Consider the following 20544-nt stretch of genomic DNA (forward strand, 5'->3'; position numbering starts at 1 on the left):
AGGGAGGAAGCCCCACTGCCTCTACTGGGACTGACTTCTGAGGAGACAGGCAAAGGAGGGGCTCTGAGGCTGCAGTCCTGGCCACACTTTCCAGGGAGGAAGCCCCACTGCCTCTACTGGGACTGACTTCTGAGGAGACAGGCAGAGGAGGGGCTCGGAGGCTGCAGTCCTGGCCACACTTTCCAGGGAGGATGCCCCACTGCCTCTACTGGGACTGACTTCTGAGGAGACAGGCAGAGGAGGGGCTCTGAGGCTGCAGTCCTGGCCACAATTTCCAGGGAGGAAGCCCCACTGCCTCTACTGGGACTGACTTCTGAGCAGACAAGCAGAGGAAGGGCTCTGAGGCTGCAGTCCTGGCCACACTTTCGAGGGAGGAAGCCCCACTGCCTCTACTGGGACTGACTTCTGAGGAGACAGGCAGAGGAGGGGCTCTGAGGCTGCAGTCCTGGCCACACTTTCGAGGGAGGAAGCCCCACTGCCTCTACTGGGACTGACTTCTGAGGAGACAGGCAAAGGAGGGGCTCTGAGGCTGCAGTCCTGGCCACACTTTCCAGGGAGGAAGCCCCACTGCCTCTAATGGGACTGACTTCTGAGGAGACAGGCAGAGGAAGGGCTCTGAGGCTGCAGTCCTGTCCACAATTTCCAGGGAGGAAGCCCCACTGCCTCTACTGGGACTGACTTCTGAGGAGACAGGCAGAGGAGGGGCTCTGAGACTGCAGTCCTGGCCACAATTTCCAGGGAGGAAGCCCCACTGCCTCTAATGGAACTGACTTCTGAGGAGACAGGCAGAGGAGGGGCTCTGAGGCTGCAGTCCTGGCCACACTTTCGAGGGAGGAAGCCCCACTGCCTCTACTGGGACTGACTTCTGAGGAGACAGGCAAAGGAGGGGCTCTGAGGCTGCAGTCCTGGCCACACTTTCCAGGGAGGAAGCCCCACTGCCTCTAATGGGACTGACTTCTGAGGAGACAGGCAGAGGAAGGGCTCTGAGGCTGCAGTCCTGTCCACAATTTCCAGGGAGGAAGCCCCACTGCCTCTACTGGGACTGACTTCTGAGGAGACAGGCAGAGGAGGGGCTCTGAGACTGCAGTCCTGGCCACACTTTCCAGGGAGGAAGCCCCACTGCCTCTAATGGAACTGACTTCTGAGGAGACAGGCAGAGGAGGGGCTCTGAGGCTGCAGTCCTGGCCACAATTTCCAGGGAGGAAGCCCCACTGCCTGTACTGGGACTGACTTCTGAGGAGACAGGCAGAGGAGGGGCTCTGAGGCTGCAGTCCTGGCCACAATTTCCAGGGAGGAAGCCCCACTGCCTCTACTGGGACTGACTTCTGAGGAGACAGGCAGAGGAGGGGCTCTGAGGCTGCAGTCCTGGCCACAATTTCCAGGGAGGAAGCCCCACTGCCTCTACTGGGACTGACTTCTGAGCAGACAAGCAGAGGAAGGGCTCTGAGGCTGCAGTCCTGGCCACACTTTCGAGGGAGGAAGCCCCACTGCCTCTACTGGGACTGACTTCTGAGCAGACAGGGGAGGGGCTCTGAGGCTGCAGTCCTGGCCACACTTTCCAGGGAGGGAGCCCCACTGACTCCAAAGGGACTGACTTCTGCTTAACCGCGTGGGCTGAACTAGATCTGCTCTGCCCTGAGTGGTTGGCTCGCGAGGGACGTTCCTCTGTTGGTGTCTCCGCCCCCTCCTTCCTCTCCCCCAATCAGCGACTCGCCTCTGAAAGGCACGAGCCAATGAGCGCCTCGCGGGTGTTTTGGGTGAATGCTCCGCTGTCTGTTACTTCAGAGCCAGACACGCCCTCAGAAAAGCCGTTGCCCGCCTCACCCGCCCCCGCTCCGTGGATGCTGCAGCGGCCGCTGCTCCGCGTCGCTTTCCCTTCTGGGCTGCGCCGAGGCTCGGCCATGGCGGCCGCGGGCAAGTCGCTGAGCTCGTTGGCGGAGGTAGAGATCGACCCCGACGGCACCTTCAAGTACATCCTCGTGCGGGTGCAGGGCGGCCCCGGCGAGCAGCGGGAGATCGTGAGGGGCACGGCGGCCGCCGAGTTCCACAGTGAGTGGACCGGTCGGCGGCGTTGGGGCTGCAGCAGACACGTGAATGGAGAACGTGTGGATGCAGCGGTTGCTGCACGCACGCTTGCGGGAGAGGCGCTGCTTGCAGACCACGTGCTTGTGCGTGTCTATTTATAAACAGGGTGACCAGACACTCAGTGGGACGGGCGCCCTGACCCAGTGGCGTAGCTGGAGGGGGCGGAGCGCTCAGTCGGACGGGGAAGCTCAGCGGGGCGGGCAAGCGGCCCCTTCCTTCGGAGCCATTCCCGGCGGGGGGAGCAAAAGGGACCGCTTGTCCTCCCCGCTGAGCCTCCCCGCCCGCCTGAGAGCTTCGCCCCCTCCAGCTACGCCACCGCCTATACCTCCAACTATAATATAGAAGGCGAACTTGGGCAGGTGCAGCTCAACCTGGAAGGTTTGCATATACGCAACAGCAATCCAATGTGTACACTTTTAGGCTGGGCGGGAATGAGTTAAAGTCATAGGCACTCTGCCCTCCACTCTATCAGGTTACCCTATTTATAAACCTGTATGTACTTGGAGCCCAAGGACTCACTGGGAATAATGAACGTAGGGTACTTGCATACTACTGTATTTAGAGAGCTAGGGCACAATCCTAACCAGGTCTACTCAGAAGTAAGTCCTAGTGTGTTCAGTAGAACTTACTCCCAGGAAAGTGAAGTTAGGATTGCGGCCCTAATATTTGAATACCCTTCAACACCACAGGTATTAGGAAAGTCTAAAAAGGAGGCATTGTTTGTCTCTATCCTTCAAAGCAGTGATTTTCAAGCATTTTCAACTCACAGCAGACTGACAAGGCACTAAAATGGTCAAGGCACATCATCAGGTTTTTGACAATTGGCAAGGCACACCATGCTGCCAGTGGGGGGCTCGCATCCTCCAGTGGCCCTTCTAATAAATAACCTTCCCCTAAATTCCTGTGGCACACCTGTGGACCACCCACAGCACACCAATATGCCAGGGCATAGTGGTTGAAAATAGCTGCTTTCAAGGGAGAGGAGAGGAAAGAAGCTTACCTCAAAGTATTAACTTGGTTCCCCAGAGAGCTGAAATTTGTGACTAGTTCTAAGACATTCCCAGTGCTAGAAAAGTTGTGTTTTTTTTAAATGAACATTGGGGGTATCAACTCACATGCAAAACTAGGTGATATGTCAGGTATGTACAAAATAATAGAGCTTGTTAGCTAGAAAACTGAAAATACTTGTGTAGCCTCTGGGACCATGATTTCTCTTAAGAACATAGCAAGAGCCCTGCTGTATAATAATAATAATAATACTGGTATTTATATACCACCTTTCTGGTCATCAGATTACTCCTCTGACTTTATTCAAGGCGATTCACATAGGCAAGGCTGTCTCTAAACCCCCAAGGGAATTTTTACAATAACAGTAAGGTTGTATCTTTCAAGAACATTGTTGTATCTTTCACAACATTTCAGATGGATCTTTCACTTTCTGGTATCACTTCTGGCCCCCAGTTGCCTCCCACGCTGGCTGACAAGCAGCTCTTTCATCTCTAACTTGAAGGGCAGCCAAGACGCTTCTTTGCTCACACCAAAGAGCAGGTAGAATAACTCAGTTCAGCTGTCAGCTGCTTCATGGTCTCTCCATTCATGGAGCTGCTGGTGGCCTCGAAAAGGCCAAAGGTCCATCTAGCCAGCTTCTTGCATCTCACAGTGCCCCACCAGATGCCTTAGGGAACACTCAAGACAACAAGATACTGTACCTGCATCCTGTTGCCATGCCCTTGCATTTGGCATTCACAGATAACCTACTTTTAAAACCAGGACTAAGCACTTCTATCCGTGTTTGCAGATTGCAGGCTGAATTAGCTAGTATAGAATTATTACAGAATCTATACAGAGTGTTTCTTAATTGCTTTTGATTCTTTTAGGTTCTCTACTAATCAGATTTGTACTGTACTTTGTCTCAAAGGTGAAGGGTGGATATGGATACACTTTTTACCATCTTAAGCTCTTTCTGCCCAATGCTGCATATATACAACAGGGATCAAATGTGTATACCTGTGGGCTGGGCAGAAATTGGTTGACTTGTTCTTATAGAAACAGTGAGGAAGACCAAGAAAGAGACAGAGAATCTAGGGCCCAGTACTATTCAATTTGCCAGCTGTGCCCATGGGGTGTGCGCTGCATCATGTGGTGGGAAGGCAGTCACAGGGGCCTCCTCAAGGTATGGGGACATTTGTTCCCTTACCTTGTGGCTGCATTGTGGCTACACTAGGGCTGGAAAGTTGGATAGGATTGGGCCCTTATTGGACTAATAGGGGAAGAGGTGTTTGTTAATACCTAAAGCCGACAAAATCTGAATGCATTTATCATAGTGCACATGCCATATGTAAGCGCATACATAAAACATAAATGAAAATAATTTTTAAAACATAGTTTTTAAGGAAGCAGGTAATGTCTGGTATTTCCAAAGTCTGAAATTGAGGGTTCACTGTAGTTATCAAGTTACCACCCTAAGGATGCAGTTAAATAGGGGGTGGTGATTTTCAAACTGTGTAGAAGAGAACTCTGGGATTCCTTGAAAGCTTGTTAAGGATTGTTTATTGAGAAGACATGGTGGATAGTGTTTCTTGAAAGATAGTTTTTTCCCTAGTCCACAGTCATGTGCTGTGTACAGCTTGGGGTATGTTGGATGTTTCCTAATTCATGATCTTGGGGTCATTAGCTCAATGGTAAGACCTCAGTGGTACAATACGTCCATCATCTGCAATCCTGCCAATATCTCCTCAAGTGGCCTGGCTTTGCCTCTACCTGTTCTGCTTGACCTGTTGGTCTCTGAAACTATGTTTGGCTCAGTGTACCCTAGTGTTTGAAGAGGGGAGAGAGCAGAAGAGGAAATGTATGCAAGATGAAAGAGAGATGTCCTGCCTTCCACTCTTTTCTACTCTGCACCCTTTCTCTTTTATGATAAAAGCTGGTGGAGTGGAGGCTATGGCTATAGCAGCAGGTGGGCACTGCCAGATACCTTCACAGGCATCACATTTGAGACCCTTGCTCTGCGTATTCTTCCTCCTTGGGAATTAGTTTGCATCTCAACCTGAAAACACCTGTATAGCTGCCCAGAACATTATGTAGAACAGCAGTTGGCATCCCATTTAAAAATGTTTAACACACTTATGGAAGACAACCTTGTTCAAATAGAGTTGAGAAGTAAGAAGCAATACAGGAGATTCACATTCCCTTACCATGCTAACCTGGGCAGTAGTATGTTCTTGTAGCTGATATAAGATGACAATTGAACATACTGATTTTGTATGCTTAATGTGGTGTTTGAATTTCCTAGAAGACCCAGTAGCTGTAAAAAGAGCTATATTAAGATTGTTTCTGTTTTATGCTGCTGTAAATTTTTCCTTTTTGGCATTGGGTTGTTGTGTGTTTCATACCTTATTGTGAAAGTCATTTGCAGTCTTATCTTACTATCTTTGCAACAGTCTTGTGGGATATATCACATTGTTCATGCTTTACAGAAGATCTGAGAACTACAAGCTATTGGCTTGCCTTTGGTCACCCAGTGATAACCACATAAACTAAACTCAGGCCTTCCAGCTTTTATCCACTAGTTTTCTGTTGATTACTAACAGGCCACAAGATGAAGAGTACCAATGTGACATTGTGATAATTCCTGACTACTTACCTGAGTAGCCCAGGCCAAAATTGCTCACAGATTGGCTGTGTAACTGATATGGAAGCTAAAGTTAAAATGAGGCAAAATGTATTATTTTTGTTTCCTGCCTTCAGAAACTTCCACCTTTCATTTATTTTTATTTTTAAAAAGCCTTTTGCTTTGTTTGTATGTGGTATTTTTAGTACAGTACTCTGCTTAATAATTACTTTTGCTTTGTAGATCACATATTTGAAAAAGTAAGTCCTGAAATGGAAAAGCTAGGCTTTGTATGCTCATGTCTTGGAGGAGGAAAAATTGAGCACAATAGCAAAGACAAGAAAATTCGTGTATTTGGTCTTTCTACAGTAAGTGTTCACACATCTCGTGCTTCAATGTCAGTTCAGTTCACCTATAAAGACTATGTTGTTGGTTTATAATAATTCAACTGTAATGTCTTCAGTGTTATTTCTTATAACAAGTACAGACACAGGTAGGGGAATAGGTTTCTATATGCATATTTATATAAACTATATATAATGTCTTTTTTGTTTAGCTTGTTAGCATATTGACCATTGCACCATTTACTATCCAGCTTTCCAGTGCTTATGCAGCTGTGCCAACAGGGCATGCACTGTACCCTGTAATGGAAAGGGTAGTCATGGGAGGCCTCCTCAAGGTAAGAAAACATTTGTTCCCTTACCTCAGGGCTTCATTGCAGCAGCATCAGTGCTGGAAAGTTGGATAGGATTGGTCCCTAAAATAAGGTAGGCTGCTGCTGTCTTTCGTACAGAGCATTGGCTTTCAATGGAAGCTTTTTTCCCATTAAAAATATCACAAAGTGTGCAATTGGGATCATAGTCACAGTAGGGGCAGAGCACTAAAACCCCACTCTCTTTGCATTTGTGGTCTGCTTGGGCCGTTCCCTTTCCTGAACTATTTAGTAAAATAAAACAAAACCTGAAAAGTATGCTTATGTTTAGGATCACAACTAGTTTGAGCCTCAACAATTATTTTATAACCAGTCACAAAAATTTGTGATAGATAACACTATCTAAAACAGTTGCAGAATTGAGGCATGAGGAAGAGTTGCTGAATCATATTATCACTCTTGTAGTTTGCTGGAGGACATAACCCAAGTTTAGCATGTGCAAACATATGTGGGCATTAGGTGGCCAAGAAAGGGTCCAGTCCCCTCTCATCAATAATAATGACAGCAAAGATCTTCCCGTATTTGACTCTGCTGCTTTTTGCTTAGAGGAGTTATCTTTCAGCTCATTCTCACCCTCTTGCTGAGGAACAGCTATCCTCTAATCCAGAGGTGTCAAACATAAGGCCCATTATTATTATTAATTATTATTATTATTAACAGTATATACAGTATTTATATACCCATGGGGTGAATATGGTCTTTGGAAGCTCTTTATCTGACCCACATGATGATTTGGTGCTCACAGCACCACCCTTTCAAAGCTCTGGGCTGCTTCTGCCTAAGCTCTGAGAGAGAGAGATGGAAAGAGGCCTTGGAATGCATAGGTCAAGAGCAGTGACAGAGGGAGGTGCTGAGAGAACCCAATTATCAAGTGAGCTGTCCTTTCAGCATATTGTCTTTTCTGTCATTTGCAGCTAATGAGTTCCTGCATGAGAGCAAAGTGCTTATTTCTGGCCTTCATCAGCTTAATGATGTTTAGTGATGTCATTTCTGGCTCTCAGTGGCTGCCGTGAATGCTATCTAGCCCACTGTATGAAACTGGTTTGACATTCCTGCTTCAGTTCCCAAGTTCTTCTATTGTGAAATGAGCCTGTTAGCTGCAGCAAGGGGCATTGGAATTTCCTTAGTTTAGTCTGTAAGATGCCATTCCTTTAGACCAGGGGTGCTCAAACTTTCAACTTTAAGGATGCTGGACCTTTAACAAGTGTATAGAAGAGAGAATTTCAGCAGGTGCAGCTTGTCATCTGTGGGATGACAAGTTGCACCTGCTGCAATTCTCTCTTCTATACACTTGTTAAAGGTCCAGCATCCCTAAAGTTGAAAGTTTGAGCACCCCTGCTTTAGACTGTCAGCAGCCTCATTTCTGAAATTTCAAATACTCTATGTTAAAATTTACATCCCACCTTTCCCTTTTGCAACAAAAGATGCAAGGTGGCTAACAATAATATAAAATACAAAATTATAAAATCAAACAATAATGTGTAGCGCAACCATTGTCATAGAAGCATAGTGCCAGAGGCACTGGATTCTAGTTCTCCTATTATTTTTATAGAAGCTCATTATGATAGGCTAGGAATTGCTCTTATCCAGTTCTCGCTTTCTCCCCACTGAGGCTAGATATATAGAAAGAGACTTCCCATTCTAATCTTCTCTCATTCTTTGTTTCCCAAGCATATTTAACTATTATATGAAGGAACAGTCTAATCTGGCCCTTTGGGGAAATAAAGGGGGGAAAGCCCAAAGATACTAATTGCTTTACATGGTGCCCTTAATTCATTAAATTAATGAAGATTGTTGATAGCTCTGTATTCCAGCTGTGTGTTTTGAGCAGGCAAAAACCTCTTGGTTTCTTTTTGGAATAATCTGTTTATGTTCTGTAAACTGCTTTGTGTTCTTTTGTTAAGCAGTATATAAATATTAGTAGAGATAATAATTGTAACTAGCAATCTTTATTTTCTTCTTACAGGGATATGGTAAAGCTGATCATTCTGTGACTGTAGAACTACTGAAGAAAACCTATATCGATTATGAGATCAGTTGGTCAGATGACAAGAAGTAAATTATTGCTCTGTGGAATCTAAAATATAAAGTCTTGTATTTCTTTCAGCATAATGTAAACTTCTAGGCTTTCATGAGAAAGGAGAATCAGCTTCTGCTGAATAAAAAGCTTGAATGTGAATGTGTGTGTGGGTACATGATTCAAACAATCCACTTAAAAAGTACATTTGATCTTGTGTAACTCCACCATAACCTGCACCTCAAAAAATAATTAGCATTTATGTAGCATGTGGGATGTTGATGTAATCCTTACAATATGAGTAAATTATTGTATTGTATATTGTAGCCAGGGTACTGAGGCTGAGAGGGAACAGCTTGCCTGAGGCTTAGTGAGTCTATATGGCAGAAATGAAATATGAACAGAGACGTTCTGGGTCAGTCACCTAGCCTTATACCAGCTCTTAGGTGATATTATCACAATTGTAGAGGCATTTTCAGCCTATTATTAGCCACAGACCCACCTAAAAGGGTACATTTGGGTTAGAAACAATTCAGGGCACTGAATTGCCATAATCTGCTCTTGTTTTGGGAATTGAACTACTAATTTAGCACTATTTCTTTGTGGGTAGAGTGGTGGTTGGTTGGCAATCTTCAGTCTCGAAAGACTATGGTGTAAGCCCACAGCACCCGGTATTCCCAGGTGGTCTCTCATCTAAGTACTAACCAGGCCTGACCCTGCTTAGCTTCTGAGATCAGTATCCTTGAGCAGTGTTCTTCCTACTGACTCCAGAAGGTAGGACTATGTTAACCCATTTTTGCCCAGCCCACAGGTGTACACATTTGATCCCTTTTGCATATATGCAACATTGGGCCAAAATGGCTTAATATGATTTGTCTAACTTCTTCCTATGTAAAGGAGTCCCTTCCAGTTCTGGCTCCGCTTTTTTGTGAGGCACAGAACTCTAATCAGAGTGGAGTGGTGATCCTGGTAGCACACAAATAGCTGAGAAAAGCATGATTTCTTGATTTGCTCTGTAATTAGCAATTACCCCTGCTAATTGGGTAAGAGGCACTTTTTCATGTGGGTGCTCCTTTTTTAGCAGGGGGAGAGTAACTGGCCCATCTCACCCCAGCAGTGTCTGTTCTAATGGCTGTCTGCTGGCATTCTTTTGCATCTTTTAGATTGTGAGCCTTTTTGGGACAGGGAGCCATTTAGTTATTTGATTTTTCTCTGTAAACTGCTTCGTGAACTTTTAGTTGAAAAGCGGTATATAAATACTGTTAATAATAATAAATATTAATAATAATCCACTTTGTGAACTTTTTTGTTTGAAAGTGGTATATAATAATAATAATAATAATAATAATAATCTGGTAGAGCTGTCCTGTTGTCTCTCCCTCTTGGCAGTCAACCTGTTGAGCCAAGGGCCACTACATTAATTTGACGCAACCTGGCTTTAATCTCTTTGCCTGGAGATTGATCAGTTGGTTTGAGAAAATTGCAGCTATGAGGAGGCAGTATGGATACCATTCAGTTCCCCAGAAAGGACTCTGAAAGTTTAATATGTCATATTTGGTGGTAGATGCACCCTGTACCCATCTAAATATAAGTGCCTAGCAGTTAGCAACCACTTATAACAGTCTTGTCCTGAAACTGGATTTCAACTGCAATTGTAGATTTTTGCCACCACCTAAGACCAGGGGAAGCCAGAAAAATGCTGTCTTGGGGGAAACTTCCCTCCTGGAAGAAAGCCCCCCCACCATCCCTGGGAGCCCCTTAAAAAGCTGTGATTAGCAAAGGTTGTCTGTCAGGAAGGTGGGATAAACCACATTTTTCCTAAGTATGAAAATTGAGACCAGGCAGGTAAAGCAGAAATTTAAGAACTTTATTTATAAAATAAAGACATCAAAACAAGGGCAAATGCAACAAGGAAAAAATAAGGCATTTGAAGAATTTTGAAAAGGAGGTTTAGGTGGATGGGTTGGCAAAGGTTAAAGGTTAAAAAGCAAACTGAATACAAACCACCAATGCAACCACTTTTGGTTTCTTTCCATACTCAGGGTGCAGCCAGGATGGTGTAGTCGTTTGGGAGGCAGACTTAGACCTGGATGATCCAGGTTCAATACCCCCCTCAGCCACAAAGCTTCCTGGGTGACCTTGGGCCAGTCACTTTCTCTCAGCCTCACCTACGTCACAAGGTTGTTGTGAAGATAAGAAAGAGGGGAGGAACAGCTGTGTAAACTGCCCTGAGCTCTTTGGAGGAAGGGCAGTATAAAAAAAATGTGAATATATATATATAAAATATGAAAAAATGTATAAAAAAAATGTGGGGGAAAAATACTCTATATCAGTGGTTCCCAACCTGTGGTCCACTTCTCAGGGTTTCACAGACCAATCTGTGGTCCATGGACCACAGGTGGTCTGTAAAACCCTGAGAAGCGGTCCGCAAGGTCTCAGGAAAAAAGATGATCACCTATCACTTGCAGTGCCTTGGCAAGTGAGCATGCCCTCACAGACCACTGAAATATTGGCTGTGGCTGTAGGCTGCCTTCTCTGGTAGTCCATGGGGCATGCTTGCTCAGGAGATGCTTCTTCACAGACCATCAGAGAGGGTGGAGAACGGACTGCCCATAACCAGAGCTGGCATTTCCAGTGTCTCACTGTGTACTCCCCCATGGACTACCAAATTTAATTGCATTTTTAATGTGCAGGGGATGGGGTTGGGGTTGCATATGGTCCATGACAATTCCAATTTTTGCCTTGGTGGTCTGCAGGCTCCAAAAGGTTGGGAACCACTATGCTACATAAACTAGTTCAGTTTCATGGTCCTTGCACCCACACCAAGCCAGGTGTGTGGGTGACCTCCCTTGAAGCATCAGATGTAACTGATTAGGGTCTAAATTAGATAGAAATTGGCAGGAAAATCAGGGATTTTCACCACAATAGGTCTTCACCAGATGATGAAGGCCAAAGGGCTGGACACCAATTATGGCTATGAAGAAGATGGTTCCTGTCTTTCTTCCAAAGCAGGCTGTGAGCAATGGGTGAGATAAAATGTCGTACTTCAAAAGACAGCAGCAACTTTCTCCAGAATTCTCAAATAGGAGGGTAATCTCAGTTCGTCCTTGCCTCAAGCAATTCCTGAGAGGGTTTTCAATTTTCCACCCTACAGATTGCTTGTGTTTATTTTAAAAACAAGATTACCTTTCCTGCCTTCTCTAATTTATTCCTGTTAAGCTGCCTTATTGGCCTCTTGATTTTAAAGTGTAACATCCCTTCACATTTAGTTCCTAGAATCTGTATATAATGTTCTTAAAAACAAAGTATGATTGAATCAAAATCATTGTTTGTTTCTAAGAACATTAAAGGATAAATTCTTGTCCTGTTTGGCAACACTCTTCCTTCCTGCACTTGATCTAACAGCATTGATTGCTCCATTGTCCTGTTTAATTGGGGAGGGGGGGGATGAAGCCAGCTTGGCTTCCTTACAAGTCAGTTAACATCCTTTGACCACAGCTGTATCGGAAATACTGAAAATTGACTGAATAAGATAGTATAATAGGCTGAACATGTCTGGAAAGGACTGTTTTTAGAAACTAGAAACCTAACTGAGAAGTCATTAAGCATTAAATGTCAATGTTGTGCTAATACTGAACAGTTTAAATGGTGTCTCAGCCATTAGGTGCTTTGGAGCCACAATTGGTAACTTTTCTAGCCTTGGGGTTCAGTGCAACTTGCCAACTTGGTAATTTAGATGCTCAGCTGGTGTACAGGAATGCTTCAAGCTTCATATGTAGTTATATGGAACCAGACAATTACATATAATTTACAATTTTGTGTTGTATAAAAAGCCCTGTCTATTATATTATAGCATTGTATACAATAGTGCATTTGTATGATATTAACCCATTTTTGCCTGGCCCACAGGTGTACACATTTGGTCCCTGTTGCATATATGCAATGTTGGGCATTTTTTAAACAATGTTGGCTTAAAAAAAACCTCAATAGCTTTAAGATTGGGTTTAGGCAGGTATTCTTTCCAAAAGCACACCAGAGCGCTGGGGCTACTGTCTGCAACAAAAAGGCAATGCCATGTATAGGAAAACATTCAGGGATCTTACACTGATGAGAAAGGAGGAGTCCTGCAAGCCATTAGGATTCATATAGCAGAGTGGGCAATCACTCGGGCCAGAGAAAAGTTGGATATAATGCTTAAAGTCTTTAGTGAGAAGTGCCAATCACCCACACAGCAAATAATGCAGAGTATAAGCAGAATCATAAAACACATTTGGTTAAATATACATTTCTTATCTAAACATATAACTCAGTAGACTTCAACTTTTTTGTGTCATGACCCAAACAAATACAGGTGCAGCCTATTTATACACAAATTTTTTATTTTAGAATTTGTCTCAATCCAAATGGGATGGGGGAACTGAAAGTCAATCAGTTGAACTGAAAGTCAATCAGTCAAACTGAAATCTCAGTCCGAATGGGGTGGGGGAACTGAAAGTCAAACACTCCTTTACCCTGCACTAGCTTCTCAATCCATTTCCAGGCAGCCCAAAACACTGCAAAAAGGCTCTGCCTCACCCAGGCAGGGAAATAGCCCTGGAAGAGGTTCCCCTTGCAAGGAACAGTAACATTCCTGGAGCCCCTGAGCCAGCAAAGAGGCTAAAGAGGGGAAAGGGGGGCCAAAAATCTCTGTAGCCAGAACATGTGGAGCTCTCTCTCACTCACTCACACAGGGGCAGGTGTGGTAGCAACAGAGGGAATTGCTTTAAAAAACCCAGGGAGTGTTTGCCAAATCCCCCCCCCCATTGAGATGGTACAGGCCATCACCGACACAAGCAACCCCCCCCCCCATGGTGCAAGCTATCAGGGACACAAGCAAGCCTTCCCACCAAGCAAAGCATGAGATATAGCCTACAATATTCTCCACACTTTCCTGGAAGCAAGCCCCATTGACTGGAATGGGGCTTACTTCTGAGTAGAAACACATAAGGCTGGACTCTTAAAAGATCAGCATCCCAACTGCGAAAGAAGCCGGGCAGCTGGCAACAAGGAGGGCTGAGTACAAAGGGAGAGGGAGGAGAGGGGATTGCTTTAAAAAACCCAGGGAGTGTTTGCCAAATTCCCCTCCCCCCAGATGATGCAGGCTCTCCTGCTCCAGCAAGCCTTCCCAAGCAAGCCTTGGAGAGGCAGGAGAGGGTGAGCAGAGAGCCCTACTACTAGTCCCGGAATGCTCTGGGGCAGAGGAGCTTCCATGATGGCAGCTGCAGCGAAGAGGAGGAGAACCTGCAGTGCTGTTTGGAGGCTGCCTGGGACACAGAAAGCTCCCAAGCAAGCTCAGGATCCCACCTGTGAAAGGGGAAGGAGATTTAGAACAGCTGCCTTAGTTTCCTTCCATCCAGAAGTGTCAGGCTACAGCCTATTTGCTTAACCCTATGGGCTTTAACAGAACACTTTTTTTTGTTAATCGCGCCGAGTCATGGAACGGAACTAATGTGGATAAATAGGCTCCACCTGTACTATATGAGACTGAGGATATACCATTGATCTGCCCCCTTCAGGGACCATATTCGGGGACCATCCTTGCCCCTGTAAAGGTTCATTATAATCAAATATTCTGCTCTACAACTGAAACCATTCTTTGCAATTCTCCAAATCATCACCAGTACTTTTTGCAACTCTTCTCTGCAGAAGCAAACAACCTCTCTTTATGATAAAATGTAATGCACGTTCAACCAGGTTCACTGTTAGTACACAAGCCCAAGCCAAACTCTTATTAACTCCATCCCATCAACTTTTTATCTATTATTCATCAATCTGCTACAACTTCATATCACCTAATACCAATGGGTGATATCTGTCACATGGGTTCTCACTAGCCTCTCCTGTTTGGAGAATCCTAAACAGGGCTACTTCAGTTAATATCAATAGGTAAAAATGACTCATATGGGGAGACGAGGGGTCTAATTGTATCCAACTTTCCAGCACTAGTGCAGCCCCAAGATAAGGGAACAAATGTTCCCATACCTTGAGGAGGCCTTACATATATCCTCAAGAGTCTCCTGTGATGGATGCAGTGCACACCTGCACCAGCACTGGAAAATTGGATCGAATTGGGCCACTCGAGGATATGTGTAAGGCGGCCACCTGGATGTCTCCATCCATGTTCACCAAGCATTATCATATTGACCAGGCAGTCTCCACTGAGGTGTCATTTGGCAGGAAGGTACTACAAAAGGTGGTGGTGTTGTAGGGACGCCGGATCTGGCCCCACTCTATACATTATACAGCTCTGTCACATCCCATGCTGTGGCAAGTACCTTCCCTCCTACAGAGAAGAAGGAATTCTTACCTGGGAAAAATGGAATTCTTACCTGTGAATATCCTGTTCTTGGAAGAGGAAGGGGTTCATTCTGTACTGTGTGGGATGCCCCTCCCTCTGCATGAGACAGGGCCGGACTGCTGATGTTGTCTCCTCCACCAGGGGGTGTCCCGGTCCCAGTATGGACTAAAGAGCAAGAACCAGGATTCCCCCAAACCGCCATTGTAGTTTCCCCACACAGCCCGCAGAACACCCTGGAGGCCTACAGCACCACCTAGCAAATGCCTCATCTGAGATCAGCAAGGCTTGAAAATAACATGGAAGAGAGGTAGGGAACCTGGCCTCAGGATGCCCTAACTACCACCCTCCAGCCGATGAGGAAGCCGCAGAGGGCCTGAAGCTAGGGAATCTCACCAAGGATAGTGGTGGGCAGAATGAACCCTTTCCTCTTCCAAGAACAGGATATTCACAGGTAAGAATTCCATTTTTCTCTGGAAGAGGAAGGGGTTAATTCTGTACTGTGTAGGATATGCCAAAGCTACATATTGCCTGGGTGGGCCTGGTGAGATTGCCCCCTACCGCTGCAAAACCGTTTGCAGGACCCCCCTACCAAAGGCAGCTTCAGCAGAGGCAGCCAGGTCAATTTTATAGTGCCTGGTGAAGGTATTTGGAGAGGCCTAAGTGGCTGCCTTGCAGATATCCTCGAGAGAGGCCACCCCTTCGAAGGCTGCGGAAGTTGCCGCCCCCCTAGTGGAGTGTGCAGTGATACCCTCAGGAGGTTCTGTCCCCAGTGCTCCATATGCCTCCACAATGGCCCCCTTTAGCCACCTTGCCAAGGAGGCCACCGAAGCCTTCTTGCCTGGGGATGAGCCAGCAAAGGTGATAAACAGGGCGTCGGTTTTCCTGATGCTCTTGGAACACTCTGTATAATAACGCAGAGCCTGCAGACATCGGAGGTATGCCACTCTTTTTCCCTCCTATGGACTGGCTGCGGGCAGAATGAGGGCAACACGATGTCCTGCGACTGATGGAAGAGGGATTCACTTTAGGGAGGAATGAAGGGTCCGGGTGCAGAACCATCTTGTCCTGGTGGAAAACACAAAGATTGTCATTAATCGATAAGTCCCCTATCTCTGACACCCTCCTGGCCGAGGTAATCGCGACTTCCTTCAAGGGGGCCGTGGCCATGGGCTCAAAGGGAGCCTTCATCATGGCAGAAAAGACCATCCCCAAGTCCCAGGTAGGAAACCTATGTACATTTGGGGGGTTGAGAAGAGCTACCTCCTTAAGGAAATGCCTGACATTTGGGTGTGCAAAGATGCTACGGTTAATTCCTTCCCCCAAAATGTTGTTCAACTGGGACCAAGCCACCACATCCTGACAAGACACCCTGAGTCCCTGTATGGTAACCTGTAGGTCCCTCATTTTTCTGTTCCTCTTTAGCACCAGGAAGAATACTGAATACACCCCCCAACCCCTCTGGGCTGCAGGCACTCTCTCTATTGCCCTGATGTCCCATAGGTGTTGGATGTCGTCCAGCATCTACTGGTGTTTCAGGGGGTTCCTGGACACTGGGACCCACCAGAAACGCTCTTGGGGAGGACTGAGGCATGCCAGTGCGCAGTCTAGGGAAACCACCTGGGGAACCCAGGTGTCGGAGGCGGTAACCCACAAGGAGTCCGCAAAGCCAAGGAGGCGCCCCCCTATAGGGCAGGGGGCGTCTCCAAGCTTGGCATTATGCCTCCCCGGTGGTCTGTGGTGGCCTTGGGGATTTGTCCTGAGCCAGCGCCGCTCTGGGGCCTACTTCTGGGGAAGAGGCAGGATTAGGCCCACTTGGCCCTGGACTTGGGCATGTCCTGTGATCTGAAATTGAACCTGAAGGAGCAAAAAGTACTAGACTTTCCCTTGCTAGGCTCCTTCTTGCCCAAAGGAAGAACCTTGCGTTTGTTTGTCCTTGGACTCCACCAGAAGAGGATCCAGGGCCTGTCCAAAGAGCTTACCCCCTTGGAAAGGCATGCCTACCAATCTAGACTGAGAGGCTGCATCGCCATCCCAGGCACATAGCCAAATGCGGAACCTAGCAACCACGTTAGAAACCAGGGCCCTGCATTCAACTGCAGTGCATCTAGTGAGGAGTCTGCCGTAAAGGCAGCTGCCAGGGCTATTTTCTTTAAGGAACTCCTTGCCCTCTTGGACGTTCCATGCTCTGAGGCTGCCAATTCCTCTGCCCACAGGAAGGTAGCCCTGGCCATAATGGAATTGGCGGCTACTGCACGCAGAGCGTGGGAGGTGACCTCAAAGTTGCGCTTGAGGGAGCCCTCAATTCTTTTGTCACAACCATCTTTGGGACCCCCTTCCCCCTCGGAGGGAAGAACTGCACTGGAGGATAGCGCTGCGACAGGAGCATCCACCACTGGAACTTTCAAGGACTGGAGTACCTTGTCTGGCAGGGTGTACAGCTTGTCTATAACCCGGGAGCTGTGTCTATGTTGGTTAGGATTGGCCCATTCAACGTCCAGCACATGCTGGAAGGCTTCTGGGAAGGGCAGGACTGTGGGCTTGACTGGGCCCTTGGGAAACAAGCCATGTAGGTTTGCTGAGGTGCCCCCTTCCTGATTCTGTGTGGTGTCGCCCTCAGGAGCAAGGTTTAGAGACTGGGAAGCCTTGCCCATCACTCTGGGGAACAGGAAGAGCCTATCCGCCTTCTGGGGCAGTTCACTATCCGCATCATCCCCAGAGAGTTCCCCTTCCTCCCTCCTTTCCTCCCAGACCCAGATGTGTGGGAGGAGGAGGAGAGGGAGGGAGAGGAGGAGGGGGATCTGGACCTCCCCTTTGCAAGGCTGTGCTGCTTGCCTCTCTCCTTGCCTGCACCCGGGTCTGGCACATGGAAGGAAGCCGGGGCCTCAAAGCCGCACCCCGAAGGAAGATGCTCCAGGAAGGCCCTCCGGGGTGCCATGTATGGCCTCTCTCTCCTCCCGCACGTGATAGTATGTGTGCAGAAGGCACCTCTGGAGCTCCAGAGGCTGAGGCGGGGGGGGGGGAAGGAGGGGGAGAAGGCTTACCCCTGTGGTGGCATGCCTGCAGGGATACTTAAACCCCCCCTCCCCGTAGTTTTTGTGCACCAAAGGGCTGGTGCTCTCCTGGCTGACTTGCTGCAGCTGTCGCCCAGGCCCCTGCCAGTCAGCTCACAAACCCCCGGCGCTGCCCCCAAAGCAGACCCAGTCCCTGCCTAGGACTAGGGACTGGGTAGGGAAGGGCAATGGAGGAGAAAAAGAGCGGGGGGGGGATGGAGGCCAGGGAGAGATCTTCTTGAAGAGGAAGGAGGAGAAAGGTAGAAAACACTAAGCTCTCTGGAGCTAGCAAAAACTCGACCTGTCCCTTGGAGAGCCAGGACTGGACTGGGAGGCCCCCTAGTGGAGGAGACAACGTCAGCAGTCCCACCCTGTCTCGTGCAAAGGGAGGGGCATCCCACACAGTACAGAATTAACCCCTTCCTCTTCCAGAGAATCTCCTCTTCTGGGAAGAGGGAAGGAGGGCACTCAACTCACCACATCGCATCGAATGCTATCCCATAACTACTCATGATAGTTGGGCGGGGAGTAACTGGATGGGAATGGGTGCCAGGTTTTTTCCTTTACCTGGCCTTGTTTCACCAAGTCTTTTCCCAGCCAACTGTGGTTGGTTCTGCCTCTTCTGTGTTGCTGTGGTTAACGGTTTCAATGTTGAGTTGTTAGTTTGGCACTTAGTTATGTGCCACAGCGGAGGACTCCTGAGTTCCAACTTGACAGTACCAGACTGCGTTTGGGGGTGCCCTCCCTGGAAGGAGAAGACCTGAGCAAGTCCGGTCCTGCCTCCTGCGGGCAGGGGCAATTCATTTTGTGACGAGTGCCCTCCCTCCTTCCTAGAACATGAGATTCCCAGGTAAGAATTCCGTTTTTGGGCTGTTATCTTGGACCCCAATTAGAGATCAGTTATAAAATTTGTTTAAAATGAAATTGAGCACACATAGGAAATATAAAAGGATAAATCAGTTTTAAAATGCACGTAACACAGGGCCTGGGAGGCGGGTGAAATTGGCAGTGGAGGTGGCACACACCAAATCAAACAAGAGAGCTTGTTTCTGAATGGGGTGTGTGTATACCCCCATTCTTGCAAAGCTGGGGAGCAAGACGCTTCACTCTACCTTTGATATCACATGATACTAGAATGTAATTAAAGAGTTAGACCACCACATACATACGAAGAGTGCATTTGGTTTTATGGATTATTGAATATTTGACTGTGATTAGACAATAAGTAGTCAGTTAACAATATACTACAAACGGGGGGGGGGGAAGAACAGGGAGGCTCAGACAACACTACAGAATTGAGGGAGCAGTGTTGAATGCAAGACAGCTGGTGATGTAGGAACAGTGTACTGTTGGGTATAGAGAGAAAAGGGGAAATAATATAGACAGGTCACATAGGTAGGAAAAGGGGACAGACAGATGCGGGTGTTGACCATTGTTTCTTGTAAGCCAGGGGTGCCCAAACCCCAGCCCTGGGGCCACTTGCGGCCCTCGAAGACTCCCAATGTGGCCCTCAGGGAGACCCCAGCCTCCAATGAGCCTGTGGCCCTCCAGAAACTTGCTGCAGCCTGCACTAGCCCAACGCAACTGCTCTCAGCATGAGGGCAACTGTTTGACCTCTCGCTTTAGCTGTGGGATGAGGGCTCCCTCCACTGATTGCTGTTTCACGTCTATGATGCAGTAGAGGCAGCAAAGACCAGCCTTGCTTTGTGCAAGGCCTTTTATAGGCCTTGACCTATTGCAAGACCTTCATTCATTCATATAAGCTTCACCTCTAGTATATTAATTTATGTAAACTTATGTAAATTTATTCAAATTTTAAATGTAAATTAATTCTTTTTTCCCTGGCCCCCGACACAGTGTCAGAGAGATGATGTGGCCCTCCTGCTGAAAACTTTGGACACCCCTGCTCTAAGCTGTGTGGCTGTGCAGCTAGAATCAGAGCCCCGCACAGCTTCCTTTATGGTGCTCCGAAGCTCAGTGATGACATGGCTCCTGTTACAGGGAACACTGATGCTGACCTGTGGTGGCACAGGGGGAGAAGAACTGACACAATCAAGCAAAATGGGAGAAAAGAGAGAATGTGTAATTTGGATTAGATAGAAATGCTGGAGTCTTCACAGAGGAGTTCAGAGAGAATAATTATGCATTCTGTGAGGCATAGAGAAAAATGGGTTAACAGAGAATGGATTAAAAAGAAAACACCAAGTAAAAATTGTAGCAAAAATGTTTTACCAGTTAATGTAGCCCTCTGAAGTCTCAAAAAGGAATCAATGCCCTCAGAGTGTTTCTTGAGTTGTGCACCCCAGCTGTCCTACATTTTTGGAGATGGACAAATTACTGACTATCCACTTACACAAATTTGTTTTAAAAAATTATATCCCGCCTTTCCTTTGCCAAGACAAATATTTCCATAAAAAATACAAGTTTCCATAAAAAATAATAAACCGCTTACAATTAATGAAACAATACATTAAACGGTTGGGGTCCAGCCGTTCAAACCAACTTCCACATGAAAACTTAAACCTCAAGTTGAATATCAAAAACATATTTCACTATTGGCATGTTCTGTTCTAAAGGTGACAATACAATACATTTAGAGGTATTTTGCAGGTGCTGAGGACAAGCAAGATGATAGTTGCCATGCTGTTTGTCCTCAGCACTTGTAAAACATCTCAGTGTTTAACCCCTGGGGGCTGGGGGATAAGAATAGGCCCTCAGTTTGGCTGTACTTGT

The 20544-nt window shown here is 46.9% G+C and overlaps 1 protein-coding gene across 1 annotated transcript; it reads left to right on the forward strand.

Annotated features, from left to right (window-relative positions):
• Positions 1–1804: 1804 nt before the first annotated feature.
• Positions 1805–8586, forward strand: LOC136648963 (14 kDa phosphohistidine phosphatase-like). Its single transcript, XM_066625309.1, has 3 exons — positions 1805–2049; positions 5939–6063; positions 8374–8586. Exons 1-3 carry the CDS (start codon positions 1842–1844, stop codon positions 8464–8466), a joined length of 426 nt encoding a protein of 141 aa, XP_066481406.1. The 5' UTR covers positions 1805–1841; the 3' UTR covers positions 8467–8586.
• Positions 8587–20544: the final 11958 nt, after the last annotated feature.

Source organism: Tiliqua scincoides, chromosome 4 (assembly GCF_035046505.1).
Source record: "Tiliqua scincoides isolate rTilSci1 chromosome 4, rTilSci1.hap2, whole genome shotgun sequence".
NCBI classification, from domain to species: Eukaryota; Metazoa; Chordata; class Lepidosauria; order Squamata; family Scincidae; genus Tiliqua; species Tiliqua scincoides.